This window comes from Acipenser ruthenus, chromosome 12 (assembly GCF_902713425.1).
Source record: "Acipenser ruthenus chromosome 12, fAciRut3.2 maternal haplotype, whole genome shotgun sequence".
Taxonomy (NCBI): Eukaryota; Metazoa; Chordata; class Actinopteri; order Acipenseriformes; family Acipenseridae; genus Acipenser; species Acipenser ruthenus.
Window position 1 is genome coordinate 39,458,099 of NC_081200.1, and position 18,785 is coordinate 39,476,883.

The window sequence follows — 18,785 nt, forward strand, 5'->3', positions numbered from 1 at the left end:
ACAAAACGTTTTTCGCTTGGTAAAAGTTTTAATAAGACGTATTAATAGTGTACTATGTTTACTACAGGTACTTGAACACAGTTGTATTTAGGATTCTTTTCTCGCATAATGTGTTACCTCCTGCTTTCCATATTTAATAGCTCTTACACTGTTTCCTTACACAGGTGTGGTGTATGGGTTCGTGTTGTTGAATACCCTGTTGTTTGTCTTCCTGGGTTCAGTCAGTCCCTGCTCTGACTTGCCCTGATAGTCTTATACTATTGACTGACCTCGAGACTAAGTAATATCATCTCAATGGTGCAGTAAGAGCGTAGTGTGAATTCTTTAGTCCTGAGTTATCCAGCCTACAGTCTCTGAGGAGAGTCGGTCCTTCATGCTTTTATTATATCAATCCCTGACTGCCTGCACCGAGGGGAAACAATTACTGTGCGTAGCACAGTCTGTCCTTTAGTGACTAGGTAATTAACATTTCAAACACTTGTTTTGAAGTCTGAAGGTAGATTGGCTGGGAGGAAATAAAACACATGTAACAGTATACACGTAGCAAGAAGCAGCTCAGGGAAATTTATTGTTGTATTGTCCTATCGTTGTTTGTTCCCCAAATAAAAGATCTGATAAAAAAAAAAAAAAAACGTGCATAACATCCACTAGGTTACAATATAAAGCCAGTGTTACACTTTGAACTGTTGCTGTGGAAAAAAAATTGCTAAACGTTTTGAACTGTGCCGCATGTGTATGTGTGTGTGTACCGCAGGAATACAAAGTGTCAAACTGACTTTGCAATCAATAGTTCTAACAGCAATTATGTATTTATATGTATATTTTATTATTCTTTTATTATAACCTACATTAGAGATCTGATTATAAAGCACAGTTACATTATAAAAATGAGTAAAACATTACAATACTTTAGCTTTACCTCTAATGAAAGGCAGAGGAAAGAGGATAGTCACTTATTAGTGTGTTTAACTGTAAATATGCACGAGAATAAGACCACATTCTTAAAATAATATATTGTAGTATGAAAAAAAACCAAACACAATAATGATAAAACAGTCCTGTTTTAAGTCTGCAAGGTGAAATGCACCGTGTGTAGATGTCAGTAGATAGAAGATGGCTGATGCACATACAGTAACAGCAGTGTAGGTGTCAGGAAGTAGCAAAGCTGGCTAACTGAACACCTGGGAAAGCAATCGAAAACTCCAACTCATGCCTGCAAGGTAGTGTGTGTGTGGGTGGCAGTGTAGGGGCCCCCGTGTGGTCATTTGTAGTTCTGAGGAATCATAGCAAATGTAAGTTTTTAAAACATTCAGCGCTTCAACACAGACAAGTTATGTAGAGCACATGCAGTTGTGAACCCGGGGAATGACAAGGGTAACAGCACGGGAGAGTAGAGGGATGGAAAAAAGACTCTCTGGCATGACAGTTTGATCCATTCCTGGTTTTGCTATGAGCTTGTTGCTTATACAATGTGGCTAATCAAGCTCTGAATAAAACCTGGAATGGGTGAAACTGTTATGCAATAGGAGTCTTATTTCCATCCCTGCAGTGGAAGTGAAAGTTTTTTTTCTTGGTAAATTTAGTTTTACTGGCAAGAACTTAACAGAGTGCCAATTCAAGGTGCATGGTCACTGACTCTGATCCACACTGTTAAATGGGTCAACTTGCATGCTATTGTGTTTTTGATTAAATAAAACACACAATTAAATACAGCATAATAACAGGACACATTCAAGCAAGCAGTGTGGGCAGCAGTGTGGAGTAGTGGTTAGGGCTCTGGACTCTTGACCGGAGGGTCGTGGGTTCAGGCCCAGGTGGCAGACACTGCTGCTGTACCCTTGAGCAAGGTACTTTACCTAGATTGCTCCAGTAAAAACCCAACTGTATAAATGGGTAATTGTATGTAAAAATAATGTGATATCTTGTAACAATTGTAAGTCGCCCTGGAAAAGGGCGTCTGCTAAGAAATAAATAAATAAAAAATAAATAAAAATAAAAAAATCTGGGAGCTAATGGAATTGGCAACAACCACCCCCTTTAAATCTTTTAAATATCCAGCATACCATCTGTCTGCTTACTGCAACAGCCAGACTCTACAATGCCAACGCATGCGGTCTTGGCACGGTTTGACACCGGTTCCTGGAGACGGTGTACGTAGCAGCTTGTTTGAGAAGTTCTTCTGGCACAGAGCAGCGACAGGCTCGTAGTTAGTTGATTGTTGCTGTTCCAGTTCTTGACAGTTCGTTTTTGATATAAGGCTTTTAATCTTGATTCATTTTCCAAAGGAAGTGGATGGTTTTGTGCTGTACGTAAAACAGGTTGCCTACCAATACCAGTATGATCAGATCTGTATGAATGGATATATTAAGAGCATATATGTTATTAGCTGGTCTCACCAGCAGTATCTAATCGAATCATCATCACAAACACATTCTCTTGCAGCTTACACATTCTGAAATGTCACTTGCAGCGAGGAAAATAACTCTGTTCCTTTTGTGTTCACATGCGCACCTCAGTGAAAAAGGAAAGTTCTAATTGCTGGTTCACTGAATGAACTGTGCTTTCACACTGCACTGAAATAAACTAACCAAAGGGACTGAGACCACCTCTTGAGAAGGACTCGGTTCGGTTCGATTCAAATGAACTGTGAAAGGGACGGAGTTCCTTTGGAGCATTCACATATGCTTCTGAAACTAACCAAACCGCACACAAACTAACCAAGTGTGAATGCATACGAAGACTTGCTCATTATAGCTCGCTGTGGATTGTTTTCCCTAACCAATGCTTTTTTTCAGAACAATTTTTTTTTTTTTACAGCAGCTGCTTAAACACAATTAGGAATTAAATCATTTGCATTTGCTTTGAATTTAAGGGCGTCTGCCAAATCATTCAGCAGGCATATATTTAGCTTATTTTAAACAATAACTTTCATTTGTTTCTATAAATATCCTGCCGTGCATGATCTCACAGGCAGGAACTAATTGCTGGTATAAAATGCATTCATTTATGTAAAGAAATTGAAATTGATTTTTTAAAAATGTTTCATTAGGGGTTCCCTCTCACTGCTATATTTCACTCTCAAAAAAATAAATAAATTCACAAACCATTTTATAACCAAAATGAATTTAATTTGATATACTGCACTGACTTCCAGTTTTAGGCAAATTGTAAAATGACACTGAACACAGTAGATCAACTAACTACGAGAACACAAAGGGTTCTAACCCATGATGGGATAATGCAAGATCACCAGTACTGTTATAAAACAATTATGTACAGTTTGTAAATAACAATAAATTAGAATGCACCGAGTGCATGCAGAACCAAGTCTTTGTCTTTAAAGAAAGAAAAAAAACAAACAAACAAGAGATTTAAAGTACCCTGTGTGTCAGTAAAACAAGAGTCTGTGTGGTTTTAAAAGTATATATATATATATATATATATATATATATATGATATATATATATATATATATATATATAGATATAGATATAGATATAATATCAGCACAAGACGACAGTGAATGCATCACCAGCAGCTAGAAAACACAGTGTGGATCAAACCATACAAGGCAATTCTTCAATGGTGTCCCATCAGGGCTGTGACGACTGGAAGAAATCCACAGACCTTAAGCCGAGGAAACACAAAGCCACTTTTTTAGGAGCAGTGGCTTGAAACCTGGTTCCAGGAGACCGGGATACCTAGTTTGAGGCAATTTTGCTGCATCAAACCCCAAGTCACCCCTGGTGTGCCATGCAGTGGCCTCAAGCCTAGTCTCCTGAAACCAAGTTCCAAGCCACAAAGTGGCTTTGTGTTCCCTCAGCTTTACAATTAAAATGAACAGACAGGCTATTTGACATACTGAAATGGTACAGATCAATACTGCACAGGTATCATTTGACCTAGCTTAAAAGAGATTCCACCTGGATCAAGTGACAAGGAGGTCTGCTTCATACAGACAACACTGTACAGTATACATACTGCTGTAGTATTTAATTGGATTCAGTACAAGTACTGGCATTTGGATTAAAGATGCAATCATTTGTATTTCTAACTTGCCATTTACAACACAGAATTGACATTCAGGATACACTGGTGTAAAATGAACTTCCTGTTAGTGCATGAACTGTTGACCAGTTATACATACATATACAGTGTACATGGAATGTTTTTTGTATTTTCTTTCCAAAAAAAACCAAGTATATACAAAAGGACTTGAATCACAAACCCTTTTCTTTTTTTCAATAGCCATCTTCTCGAAATGCAGGATAACTGACGGTTAAAACAGTATTTATGTTCTCTGAAGCAGTGAACTACAGTGTCCCAAGTTCAGTTTTCCTGTTTCCCAGGTAAAAACTCTACACAGTACACTTGCCAACAGTGCATGGTTTAATGCTTAAATATAAAAACATTTGATATTGCCATTCTATTAATTACACTTTTTATGTACAAAATCATACACTTCTACTTTCTATCAAGGTATTAAGAGAGTATGTTGTACTAATTACTTGATTTGACCCATACATGGATCAGCTTAATAAGAGGAATATTGGCTTTTCCTGTAACAAAACGTTAACAGATTTAGCCTGGTCAAGGAGCAGCAATATTTCTTCTTTTAAAATGTATAAAATATATCGACAATTGTGCAGTCCTGTAGTATTTAACAGTTTAGGTCATTCAAAACATATCTTCTGCAGTCTTTGACAGGTCATATACTTAGCGAAGTGTATTATTAAAAATGTACCGTACATTTAACTATGACATTTTCTTTACTACATAACAAAGAGGGCAGTAAGTGGTGAAGGTTTCATTTGTTAGGTAATGCTGGTTGTTCCAATGTGTTGGTTTCACGGCTTCTCTCAAGAGTAAAAGATCTCAGTCCAACTCAATCTACAACAAGCATTTTAAAAACTTTTTTTTTTTAGTTTTTTTTTTTTAATTCAGTTAAATAAATAGTAGAAAAATAATCCTTTATTTTTTTGTTTAAATCTGAGATGCATTGTTTGCACTTTTTATACACACACACACACACACAAGTCCCCACATAGTAGTTCTTCTTTTCCACGAGACTTCTGTAAACACCATTTTCCATTATTTGCCATGTTCCAAAACCTGCACCTGCTCGGGTGTTCGAGTTCCAGTTTCAGAATAGCAGGCAGTCTCTCAAACACTCCCGCACTCAGTTAGTTCAGTGTCTGGCTGCAGGAGGGCTGTGTACAATTCCCAAGTCCGCTGGTTAATCCAGGCTGGCAACAGCAGGCTCTCGTTAAATAGCAGCTCCCCCAGGTCAGGTCACGCCAACGCGAGCGGCGCTTCAGCACTCCGCGTCCACAGTGTGAACGGTGACAGCTGCCTGCAGGTGGTGGCTGGGGTGCAGTGAGTAGTGGTGGGGGTGTCGGTACGGGTGGAACTTGTGGCTTAACAAAGCGGCCGTCTGTGGAGGCGTGTCCAGGTCCAGATCTTCGTCGTGATTCCCGACGTCCACTCCAGCCGACAGGGGGTCGTTATTGCAGGGCGGGTTCTCGCTGTCCTCCTGAGGGCTCATGGTGCTGTAGCCTGCAGGAGATAAACACAGTGGACCTGTTAAAGGGCCATTGTGAACTGGAACTCACTGATCAACATCACATTGTGAACTGGAACTCACTGATCAACATCACATTGTGAACTGGAACTCACTGATCAACATCACATTGTGAACTGGAACTCACTGATCAACATCACATTGGCAAACCTGAAGTGAATCACAGATAGTTCACGTTTGATAGTGTAACTCTTTTTGATTTACGTATTATATTTTATTTTTACATTCACCGCGGTCTGCACTAAAGCCAGACACGCTACAGTTTCGCTAAAGGGGAATCCCCCTTCTTGTAAACAGTATAGTTTTTCTTTCTTTCTTAATCAATGGTTGTTTTCCTTTATTTTCTTCTCTCTGCAACTCTCTTTTTTGCTTTTCTGAGAGGAATCGAGAAAATGGTGGATTCATGTCTCTTCTTCCCTCCTACTCCACCTACTGGCCAATCATAACCATTACATATGGCATATTACATTTAACCCTTTGTTGGTTGTAATGTAAACTTCTATAGGGTTACACTAGCATTGGTCATACGGTTTTCTGTGGCACCACTGAAAGGCGCAATATGTTGTGAGTATTGTAGGCCCAATTATCTGAATCCACCTTAAACATCTCGTTATTCAAGTGCCAATACAGCAGAGAGATGGAACAGGTTTATATGCATTGTTTTAATGCTTGTACAGTTAAGTGAAATAATTAGCCTTGTATAAAACAAAAAGGGCAATTCAAATTAAAACAACAAATGCTTTTATGATGCAGTCTTGCATACAAGTAAAAGTTCTGACTTGTTATAACAATAACACATCTTAAATGTAAGAAACAAAACAAAAACGCTGACTTAAACTTTTGACTTCAAAGCAACCAGTTCAATACCCTGTGGCATTTATCAAAGAGTTCTCCGATATACTGAAAACAAGTACAATTCTGCTTACCTAGCAATACCCACTTTTCCATTTGACTTGACTAATGCACACTCTGACCCCTCTCCTTACCTGCTGCTGCTGTCAAAACTTGATACTGTTTATTATAATAGAAAAAAGCACTTTTACTGTAAAGCGAGGTCAGAGAGATTAGAAATGTTGCATTTGAAAGTGCAGGGATAGAAGTTGTGCACTAAAGTACCCTAAATGCTAAAGCGATACCCCAGACATTATGAAACCCATGCGCTGTGGGAAGCACAGATCTGGACAGTGTTTACTGTTCAGCCTTACACCTGGAATTGTGCAATTTGTAATTAATTACAATGTCTTTGTAATTACACCACATCACTGCTCTATTACAGTTCAATCACACATTTGTCATTCGATCAATATTCTCAAACAATCCTGCTGTAATTGCAATTCAAATTAGAATTGACCCCAAGTGTGGTTCAGGCTATGACACTCTAGAGTCGTTCACAGGCTGCTGGACCTGAAAGAATAAACCAGCACGGGAGCAGCTGGCTCTTACCGTGATCGCTCTCGGTCCCTGACCTCCCCCAGTAGCGTCTTCTCCTCTCTGGACTGTGGCTGCGTCTCTCGATCACCGCGGCGATGAACCGCGTGTTACTCACTGTTCAAAAACAAAGCCACGTTGTTACAACACGGTCTCACTGTGGATGTCCTGTTCACTCTCTTTATAGATGACTTTAAGCATGAGCTAAATCTGCAGTGGCACCCCATCCCCTATGCAGTGAGGTGAGGCTACACTTAGCTTATTAGCAGCTCTCCTAAAGCAAACACAGTCGTTTCACAGCTGTAAGAAGCAGCGCTAATTGTTCACGGATGAGAAGAGCCATCTTACAGGCATCAGAACGCTTGAAAAAAAGAAATCTGTTTGTGAAACACTTACTAATGCCTCTGTTTTCATGGCTGTCTTCGTCCCTCTCATCCCGCTCATTATCCAAGTTTGACATTCGCACAGACATTTCTGTAGGCAAAGAGAAATGACAAAGCTTTCAGACCGTGTTGCTAATTGAGTATGAGTGCATATGCTGCGATTTAGAAAAAGAAATACAAGGAAAAGCTGCATTGGCTGCTGGTATTTATGATGCCCTTTACTCAGCATTACTCAATTTTGACAATTTGACATGGGGAGTAATGCCTTTGCCTTAAGTCGTTAATGGAAAAGCTTGTTACCTTCGATAATTCCTTAATTAATCTCAGTTTAATAATCCTAATTTATCAACCCATTAATTTAAAAGTGGAAAACCACGTTTTAAAAGGTCACACATTAGACTAGACTTGAGTTAATTGCCAAGCAGTGCCTCAATACACAACAGCAGTGTGCCAGAGTCTGCACTCCACCCCCAAACAAACACACTTGAAAAAAACACTGAAACACTGACAAAACAGCTGCTCCTTACCCTGCGCTGCAAGCGGGGACATGTGCTGGTGACTCCTCCTGTGTATCTGGTGTCTGTAAGCGTACACTGCCAGAACCAGCACCATGATACAGCCCATGATCCCCCCCGCCACAGGCCCCACCGGGGCGCTTTTAATCATGTTCAGTGTGATCACTTCATCACCTGGAGAAGGAGGAGGAATCCATTAGTTCTGCGAGTTACAGCATCTCACTGAGTCAGTCTAGGGTGGAGTGTCAGGGACCTCTTAATGGCCCCATTAGGAGGAATGTGATTTTGCATGTATTCGACCTGGCATGTGTGTGAGTGGTTCCAATTACAGCAGGTCACATGGGCAATGAATAAAGTCAAACTTGGATATTTTATAGCAAGAAAAACATAGAGGGTTTGAGAAAAAACAAAATGGTAAAAAGGAGAGAACTGTCCTGAAATACTCTCATACAATGGTGGTGTTTTGTTTATTTTGTTATTGGAACAAATTTGCAAGACAGTCATTAAGTCTGTCACTTTATCCCGTACCACAGGCATATGTTATAAAAGAACGCAGTGTTGAAGTGAGTTACTTTGCCTTAATATGAGATCAGCGGGAACGGATCAGGGCAGATGTCTTCCTGGTAGTTTCTGGATGCAACAGAACAAAGATTTCTGTGTTTATGATAACGTCACACACACTTAAGATTAGGATGTCCTCTCCAATTCAGCTTTCATCATCCTTGGCTAGGTATTGACTATTTTTTACAAGTTGCCATGGGAATAACCCAGTTTATTTTATGCAAGCATATCACATGGGCTTCCTTGTTCTTACATCTGCCACATCCAGGAGATGGGAGAGCTTAATACCGGATTCAAAAGCGTCTACTATTCGCACTATCGTTTAAAGAGTCTACTATTCGCACTATCGCTTGAAGAGTCTACTGTTCGTTTATGCTGTTAGAAGTATGGCTAGTAAAGAATGTGCAGAGGTCACTGCAAAAGGGAGCACTTGCTTTGCTGTGCTAGGAATACTGCTTACTCTGCTGAAGGTAAGGAACATTGCTGACTTTTGCTTGTGATAAAAAGGACATGACTTTCCAATGATGTAGACTAGACATAGGCACCTACGGATACAGAATATCTCATGAAAAGGGCCGCTTTTTCACAAAAACAACTGTCATATCAAATCTATTTCCGCCAACATGCTGACATTAATGCAATACGTTTTCTTTAAAAGATTGTATGAATAACTTACTTAAAATGCCCATGTCATCCACATAGGGACTCCTGGCTCCCACAATGCCCCCAAAGCACTCCTTCTGAAGAGCGCAGTAGGGCTTGTGGAGGTGAGTCTTCCCATCGCTGTCCACCACACACCATTCACAGTCCAGCACCCCAAAGCAATCGCTGCAACAACACAGAGGGCATGGTCATTGAGCTATGTTTCATTTACCAGTCCTACACTGGAATTGAGAGTATGCAGTAAACTGGAAACACTGTGCATCAGCCCAGTCCTGGTGGGGCTAGTGTGTAAAGGGTGTGTGAAAGGGTAGCTGTGATAGTGGCTTCTTTCCACCTGCCCACAAAAACAATATGAGGATAGTAAAGAAATGGAATTACCCGCTGGTGAACCTCTGGTTACACCTGGTATTGATGCACTGCGGCAGTGTGTCCTGCAGACTGGGGTCAATCAGCGTCAGAGATAAGGGGTCCTGGTGAACTTCACAGCTGGGGTTCCTGTGGCGACGGACACAAAAACACCAGGCTTTAAATCACATATACCCAAGCTTGTTGGCTTTTCAGGGCTCGGAATTAGACTGTTGGGACAACCTGCAAAATCCTTTGCCATGTGAGAAATACATCCCTTATCAGGTCTATGAACTCGAAACAAGAACAGTTATCACAGCAATTAACCACAAGTCACACTTCATATCTTAAGGCTCACGTCCTTACCGGTTCTCTGCGTTGGTAAGACTGCCAGTGCATTCATTGACCTCTAGAGGGCACTCACAGGGGCATTCACACTCATTCTGCTCCATCCTGCAATAAGGGGAGATACACATGGAATATCTGTTTTGATCAACTGATACATTTCCATGGAATTATAAAACACCACAAGCACTAATCAAAATCAATCTGAACATTTAGAATTTTTTTTTTTTTTTAATTAGCACTGACCTCCTAGACAAATTTGTTGACAAGGATACTCAAATGTTCTATAGCAAACAAAACACCCATTTTTTTTAAAACCTTTCATGCATGGTTACCTCATTTGGGGATGAATACAAAAAAAAAAAATCTCTTCTAGTCTTTATATGGGGACCTATGGAAGACGCAAATGCATGATGACCTCATATGAGGATGTTATTCCCCCCCCCCCCCCCCCCTATATAAAAGCAATGGAAAAAAATGGACAAATAAACATTTCATGCATGAAAGGGTTAGAGATTGTTTCCTCACCTGTGACAGTTGAGGCAGAGCCTGTCCACCATGCTGCAGGCACAGAAAGCCAGGGAATCGCACGTTTCGTTCACAATCCCTGCAAAGGCGTTGGTGCCTGGGATCCGGGTCAGACGGTATTTGGAACAGTGGCTTCCATGCACCAGATTCGTCAGGTCACCCTGCAGGGAGCACAAGAGTTCAAATCAGCTACAACATACAGTGTTGCTGGCCGGGACTACGGTGTTAATGTAATGCAACTGATTTTATTATGATAAAGAAAGTGCAAAAAACAAAACCTTACATGAGTCAACTGAGCTTTATTACTATCTATTTTAGTAGATTAATGCCTCAAATAGGGTTGTGAATTCTGTTAACACATATTGGTAGTGAAATGAACATTCAAAGGGTTTCAATAAACATGTTTTAATTAGAAAGAGGTATTTACTGTTGTGGTTTTTATTCACCACTGCTGAATGAAGTTTTTAAAACACCTTTCCTTTCATAAAATATTTAGTTCAAGCCAGGTGGGGGTGGAGACAATGATGGTGATGACTTGGAACGTTTGTAGCTTGTTCATTTTGACAGAAAAAAAAAAACGAGTCATGGTAGTTCTTATTTGAACCGCTAGATGGGGCTAAAGGACAAGGTAGACTTGCTCAGGTTAAGCAGCTCAGCCAAGTTGATTTTTATTCTAGGATTTAATGCACACCAACCCTTCGCTCTGCACACACACTTTCATACCTGCATGAAAAACACATTTATAGACAGCAGCGAAATATTTCTAAGAGACACACTGTGCCCGCAGCACATCCTTGAGCACGCACACACGCACACACACTTACAATAATGCTGGTGTTGAACTTGTAGAAACGCTGCACTGTTCTGTCACTGAAGCTATTGCACAGGTTTTTCTTCACAAAGTTTGGATGGTTGAGGATATCGTTCGCTACCAAAGGCTCCTGCAATATCAAAGTTAGAAATCTTTACCGCATGCCCTGCTTGAGGGGAAACAGCCCTGTCCTAACCAGGCTCAGCCCACACTGCTGGAAGCACGCGTGTGGCTTTATTACAAGGTCTTACCTTGTGTGTGATGTGCTGCTGCTCCACAGGTGCATGGCCTTTGGGGTCAATGAGAGTTGGGTGCGCTACCAGGTAACCCCTGTCTTCCATTATGAAACACCTGAAACAGGAAGCACTGATTAAAAGGGACCCTCCCCAAAACACAGACTCCAGTTCCCACTCCCTTTTTAATCAACTCCAACACATCACTGAGCAAAACTGCAATGAGCAGAATTCTGTTCAAAGGAACTTCTCGCACAGTGGCAACACATTACTTAAATTGAAGTCAATGCTATTCAAGTAAATTGGCTTCAAATGAAAGCAGTTGAACAATCACAGCAATTATTATGTCTCTAAAATATCAATTCCAATTCCAGGTCCTTTGAAGCAATAGAGCCCAGCCTTGATTCTTTGTTCGTAACACAGTAGCTTCACTGTACTTGGTTTATTGGTGTATTTTGGTAGAAAACACATTTGAAACTTCAAAGCTCAATGACTAAAATATAAAGCGAGTATAAAGTAAATGACAGATATAATACCATCAGATTGCATTTAAATCCCATTCCTGGCTGAGCCAACTGTCCCCTTGCAACACTGCTCTATGAGTTTACCCTGGCTAAGACTCCTTGGAACAAGTGGGGTATTTCTTACCTCTGCTAGGAACCGAGTGTTTCAGGACAGACAGGTTAATGGTTACACTCTGGTGTACCCGATGTACTTCAGACAGGATTCTGAGCGCTCTGGAGGCCACAGGGGTGCTTTAACATTCATAAGATGTGACTGAAGTGAATGTAAACACGCTGGGAACAACCCATAACGACTACATCACACTGCTTACAATTCATTCTGTAAGAACTACAACTTCAGAAGCTTGAGAAAGGGGGCCATGGGAGAATTTTCAAAATGAGAAAATCAGCTTAGTTGCATTTAAAAAGTCTTTAAGAGCCTCAGTGGGACATCGTTAAGCAAGCCCTTTCAGAACTAACAATAACCGTCTTACAGAGTCCAAACTGAGCACACTGTCTGGAGGAGGGGGGAGGGGGGGATTACCTAATTTTGTTGCCCCTGTCCTGGTTGCAGATGGGCAGCAAGTCCAGAAGGACCTTGTAGAAGTATCTGAGGGTGAAGTCGATGCCCATCACTGCCACGGCGTAACCGGAGGCCATTTGGGAGCTTGTGGGGGAAAGCAGGCAGTTAATAGCAGCACCCACACCAGGTAATGTGCTCAGAAGAGCTAGACCAATCTGCTGGTTAAACCAAAGCCTACAGAGAATACACAATGGCCATCAGCAGAGACAGCTCATGGTGGTCTGACAGCATGACAGGTAGCTATTTCACATCTCAGAAACAACCTTTGTGTGTATCATTTAAACCCAAAACAGGGGCTTGCTTTTGTTTCATTTGGAAGCTCTTCTACTTTAAGAAGGATTTTTTCACAGAGGATGATTTCTTGTTTGGATAAGTGCCTCATTTATAACCTTTCTCTATGGAAGTATTTCTACCCTCTGTATGTATGCTTGCTTCTTATTACCTGGAGGCATGGATCGTGTGGCTGATAGTGACCACGTATCCAGCTCCTCCAACATCCAGGTAGGGTCCAGTGAAGGTGATCAGGCCTGGATTGGCCACGGCGTGAAGGTACCTGGAAAGAAAGCACACAAATTAAAACATTGTTTGCAAATATATTTATTTAAAATAAAATGTGAGTGTTTATTATATAGTGTCTGAAATCAACATATTTCTACGCACATTAATAAAAGATACTGAAAATATGCATACTGTCGTAAAGTGTTTAACCAATTAAAATCCCCCCCCCCCCCCCCCCCCCACACACAGTATGACTGCCCTGTGCTATTTTTGACTCTTATAATAATGACCCTCATGACCTGCTTTGGAGTCTATTAACTGTAGTCTATCATCCTACAGGACTGCTTGCAGACACTTTACAATGGAGCGTAAAACCCCTACCATTGTCTTCTGGTGGGATCGAATGCTTTATCCATGAGGGAGCCAGGGTAAATCCTCAGCACCCCATTGGGCGTTGCTATGTAACGACGCACAATGTAACTGTTCAGGCCACTCATTTCCATTTGAGTCATCCATTCGTCGGTTACGTGACTGGTAGCCATTACTTCATTTCTGACAGAAGACTAGAAGACAGTAAGAAAACACAGCAGGGTTCCTTTAAGACATGTATGAGAAAACACTAAGCTGCAGCCAGGGCTTCTTCAAGGCAGGCCTGAGAACACCTTAACTCTTACAACACTGCAGACCTGCCTGGGTCCAGGAAAGAAAACTGAACAGATATACAGTTTGGACCCATGTTTATATCTTTTACAGCACAAGGCACCAACATTACTGAATTATACTCAGGATTATCTTTCTGTAAAGCTATGTAGGGCTGAAAGAGTTAAGCAAAAAGCTGAAGCTAGCTAAAGTTAATGATTTAAATACTGTAACATAAAACAAATTACTAACAAACAACTAAACATGCAATTCAGATGCTATCTGTAGAGGCTTGACATAAGGCTCCATTACAAATACTGACATCCTTAGAAATGATTACATAGGGTTACCATGTGGCTCCAGATTAACCGGACGCTGTGAGACAGAACGGGATTTCAAACTTGCCCCTAAATTGAAATAAATGAAGGTGTAAATGAACCGTCCTTAGCTACAATTAATAATGGTGCTTAAATACCCGCATGCGCGTCAAATAATTGTATTACACCAAGAATGAATTGCAGCCAGTCGCTATTTTTTTCTGTTTGTTAAAATTCAATCGCCCAGATTATTCTGCAAATACAATCGCATCGTCATCTCGTTGCTCTATCGATAAATTAGCTATTCGTTCATTAAGATCTGATCAGAAGCAGCTGATCAGTGTGACTTGTTTGCCGCGCCCAAGCAATTCCACCACAGCAGGATTAATCTCAGCAAAGGTGGAGCTCATTTATACGTGAATTACTTTCAATTTAGGGGGAATTTTGAAATTCCGGTCTGTCTCAAAGCGTCCGGTTAATCTGGAGCCATATGGTAACCCTAGATTACAGCAATGAAACCTGCATTATTTGGCCACTGCTAGTTTTGAAGCGGAAGAAAGCTATGGTGAAAGCTGTGCTGCGTACTTTGAGCCCCGGGTTGGCGATGAGGCGTGTGTTGTCGCTGAGGTAGGCTGTGTAGTGTTCCACCATGCGTTTGGTCTCTGGCTGGCTCAGGTGCTCGTATGGAGAGGAGAAGCTGCCTGCAGACAGCATCACTGTTGGACTCTCTGTGTTGCACAAAAAAAAAGGTGAAGAAAAAGGGGTCAAGGAAATTGCTTCAGAGAATTTAAACACCGTTGACAAGGTACCGTGAACGATGTGCAGGCTTTAGTGTCAATCTTTATCCTCCTGCATAAAGCTTTCAAATGTGATAGACAAGTGGCTGGTCATTACTTCTCTCTCCCATAAGTTTGCTCTTACCAACAGTTGCCAGCTGCTTGAAGTGCAGGCAGGCGCTGGGCTGCCCCAGGAGGTCCAGCCGGTGGTACAGCAGCTTGCTGCTGGGCACAGTGTTGAGGTTCTTCAGGTGCTTCACTGGGATCTCAGGTTGCACGTAGGCAATGCACAGGATGAAGGATGTGTCTTGAATCTAGAACACCACAGAAATTGGTCCAAATAATACAAACTATGATTAAGACCTGAAAGAACCATGCAAGCTATGGGGTCCCCACTGCAAGAGTTAAATGGAATTCTGGGTCAAAATATTAACAAGGGAGTCAACACCTTCAGGTTATGCTTATACACACATGCTTATACCCACGGACAAATAACGAATGAAAAAATGATTCCATTCAAAAGGGCATGTTGCATTAGTTAAGCCGTATTCCCACAGAAAATGCAGGGTCCGTGCCTACACTGATGCCACGTTTCGTTTTCTAAATTCACCATTTACACACAACAATATTGCCGGTTCAGTGTCTAAAATTTGGCGGCTTACTCCCATTTACACAGAAGGTGGATATTCTCACGTTAACATAATTTGCTAGTGTTCAGTACCATGATCAAAACAATGATGCCTTTGGTACCTGCTGTGGTATACGTGATATTTTTCACTATACTTTCTGAATATCACAATAGACTGTTGTCACATAAATCATAATGAACCTGTCCTTTGGGGGCTCAGCCACTCATGTTGTTGTGATCTTGTGGTGCTTGCCTTTCAACGATTTTAATTTAGCCATCACTTGTTTTTTTTATTACACACAACACTGCATGTCATTAACTTTTCTACCTCTGTGGAATACACATTAGCATCTCCCACAGTTCCATAAAGTTGTGCATTTAATCTCTTCTGCTCTGATGGTCAGAAAGCTCCCTTACTTCTTTTTCGGAGCAGTTACTCCCTCGGTCACATGTCACTTTGTTGGATTTACTTTTTCAATCAACACATGGCGGAACAGGAAATTGCGTTTTCTTTGTGGAAAAAAAATCCACAAAATGAGGTGACAGTGGCGGCATTGCAGTTTACACTGAGAAAAAGTTGTTTCAGTACCGTCTCTGAACCACCTCGAAAGGTGATTGAGTGCTGGCATAAAGTGTGACTGCTTTTTACCGGGATTTCCCATTTACACTGAAAGTGATACCGCATCGGTGCAGACACAGACACGGCAATTTGCTTCTGGGTGAATATGCCTTTAGATGCGTGATGCCCTCAAATCTCCTGTGTTCCTGTTTTCAAGACCTGTGTGCGGGACGTGTGATTTATGCAGTATACAGGCCAACGCAAATGGACCACCCTGTTTTTTGTGGCGAGCACCACATGTAGGTTGTCATCACTACACAACCCTGCTCTTGCCCTGGCAGCATGTTCTTGGTTACACACCAGTTTCCAGGCGTAGCTGACGTTGTAAGCCTCCTGGCTGGCATCCCTCAGTCTGTTCATGTGCCAGGAAAGAGAGGAGTTCACAGGGACTGCAATGACCTGGCTGCCTAGAGAGAGGCTGTGTTGACAAAACACAACATCAATGAAACAAAAAAAAAAAAAGTTATTACTGTACAAATCCAACGAGGGCTTTTCCATCAACCTCGAATGGAAACAATTAGATGCAAGAATGGTAATTTCATAAAGGGAGCTTGAAGCCATTAAGAAAAGCTCTAGATCACTTCTGCTTGTGTATTTAATGATTTAACAATACATTCAAATCAAATGTCTGGGGCCCGTATGGTGGTTCAGTACTCTCAAAGCACTGTGGGGTTGCTGATTAATTTTGCTGGGAAGTTAATTCTCAAGCATGTAAACCAGATGCTAGAGCAGTTCAGCGCTGTTGACCCCCAGTCTTCAATTATAGTAATGAAACAGACGACAACTTAATCACAACTTAATCACGTTCAGGAAGCCTTTTGTGTAGTCAAATCTCTAGCGGCATATGCTGTGAACCCTTGAACTCAGCTTGGTCCCTCCAGCAATCTTACTTTCTTATTGTTGAATCATCACTAGCAGACTTTACACCTCCCTCCAATGGTTGCTAGGGAAACCCTATTTTCGGAGAAACTCATTTTCTGCCCTATCCTATTATTATTATTATTATTATTATTATTATTATTATTATTATTATTATTATTATTATTATTTATTTCTTAGCAGACGCCCTTATCCAGGGCGACTTACAGTCGTAAACAAAAATACATTTCAAGAATCCTATCCTATACTATCTGTAGCCACCTATCTCAGGTCGATAACAGTATAATTGTACTATGCTGGCTTGTTGCTGTTTATGTTTGATTGGGTGTCAAGCTTATTGCTTTGCTATACTTCAAAAAAAAAAAAAAAAAAAAAAAAACACAACAACAACAACAACAACAACAACAACAACAACAACAACAACAACAACAACAACAACAACAACAACAACAACAACAACAACAACAACTCGGCAAAACATGTTGGCAGTTTTCCTCTTACGTCGGAATTGTGGAATTGTTTTTCAAACATGTTCAAGTGCAAGCATGGACTGTTTATGCAGCCTGTACTAGCTTTCTGAACCTGAATTGAGGTCAGCTAACAGCATTCCACAGCAGCACGGAAACTGTCTGAAAGCCAGAACATGACAGAGTTATAGAGGTCATCCTGAGCGCACAGCACGTGTGATCTACCACTTGCAGTCTGATTTTCATATGCAATCCCAGCCAGTAGTACTTCTGTTGTTTGGAGCTTTCAGGGCTGGTCTTTTCCTCACCTGAGAATGTTTTGCCTCACCAGCTCAAAGCCAGGTATGTTCTCATAGTGGGTGATGTCAGTGTGGAGCGGTGGCTCGCTCAGCAGGTAAGGTCTTGAGAGAGAGGGGTGCATGAGTGTGTAACCTGGAAAAACAGGAAACAGCAGTCAGTGTGGTCTAGTCTCCAACCAGCCTTGCAGGAGGTTAGTGAACCCAAACCCCCAGCCCTGCACCAGGGAAGTCTCAGGAATGTGTCCACAGCTGCCCCCACCAGAGTTGCCTTTTTTTGTTTTTTTTTATGAATTCAGATGCATACAGTTCATTTTTGGTATTTTCAAAAAGGACGGATCACAGTTAAAAACAATGTGTAGATTAACAAAAGCGTTGCAATAAAGATTATGAAACCCTGGATTGCGTTCCGACACCTGTAAAGGTAATTTCTTTATATCTGAGACTTGCCATGCAAGTGGCTTCAGTAGTATGCACAGAACTGCAGCTTTGTGTGTATCAGGATATCAGACTCCTCACAGCAGTGTTCATGGCAGCTGGTAGCCTTACAGTTTATTTTGTCCTATTTTCTCAGTTTTAAACAAGCAAGGCTTCCAAACTTCCTTCAATGAGGGCATCAAATGCAAGACGTTTCAAAAGTAGCTGACTCTGCATAATAACCTGGAACTGCGTTATTTTGCCTTTGGCTCCCAAATGATTTACACACCAGGTGTCAAGGGGTTCACCTCTAAGCCTGAAATCTAGCACTGTTTGAAAGACATGTAAAATACTGTATTGGAGACCGCCTACCTGTCTGTAATTAGTCTGTAGTTAAATGAAGCAGCTTGGGCAGATTGTAAAGACACTGGATATAAAAAGGCACAGCAAGTTTTCTTTTGTTCACGGCAAGACTAAAATAATGGACAACTCCACTCATTCATCACCATTCTTTATCCTAGCCAAAACATGCCATGCCACTGAGCTGCAGTGAAACTGTGGGCAGGTGAGTGATCAAGTTTGAAGTGTTTCCTCTGAAACAGGCATTCTACACAGCACAAAAGAGCATTAGAAATAGATGTCAGTCTAGACACGCCAAGACATGGACTCCCAAGACAGACACTCCCATTTGAATGTGTCCCTGTCTATTAGCTCCCTGCACGAGAGCAATGGAACCTACACTTCCAGCACACAATGCCAGTGGGTTTGCT

The 18,785-nt window shown here is 41.2% G+C and overlaps 1 protein-coding gene across 1 annotated transcript in view; it reads right to left on the reverse strand.

Moving 5' to 3' along the window:
• Window positions 1-4,376: 4,376 nt before the first annotated feature.
• The window catches only part of LOC117417471 (VWFA and cache domain-containing protein 1), a 55,719-nt gene continuing 41,310 nt past the window's right edge, over window positions 4,377-18,785 (reverse strand). The window contains exons 11-27 of the mRNA XM_034029639.3: window positions 17,611-17,734; window positions 16,257-16,374; window positions 14,855-15,023; window positions 14,519-14,661; window positions 13,359-13,540; window positions 12,922-13,032; window positions 12,441-12,563; window positions 11,412-11,511; window positions 11,174-11,290; window positions 10,350-10,510; window positions 9,843-9,929; window positions 9,510-9,626; window positions 9,145-9,296; window positions 7,920-8,081; window positions 7,406-7,483; window positions 7,025-7,126; window positions 4,377-5,556 (exon numbers count right to left, since the gene is read on the reverse strand). Coding sequence (XP_033885530.3) covers window positions 5,315-5,556; window positions 7,025-7,126; window positions 7,406-7,483; window positions 7,920-8,081; window positions 9,145-9,296; window positions 9,510-9,626; window positions 9,843-9,929; window positions 10,350-10,510; window positions 11,174-11,290; window positions 11,412-11,511; window positions 12,441-12,563; window positions 12,922-13,032; window positions 13,359-13,540; window positions 14,519-14,661; window positions 14,855-15,023; window positions 16,257-16,374; window positions 17,611-17,734 — 2,288 coding nt within the window. The 3' untranslated portion in view covers window positions 4,377-5,314. The remainder of the gene's footprint in view (window positions 5,557-7,024; window positions 7,127-7,405; window positions 7,484-7,919; window positions 8,082-9,144; window positions 9,297-9,509; window positions 9,627-9,842; window positions 9,930-10,349; window positions 10,511-11,173; window positions 11,291-11,411; window positions 11,512-12,440; window positions 12,564-12,921; window positions 13,033-13,358; window positions 13,541-14,518; window positions 14,662-14,854; window positions 15,024-16,256; window positions 16,375-17,610; window positions 17,735-18,785) is intronic.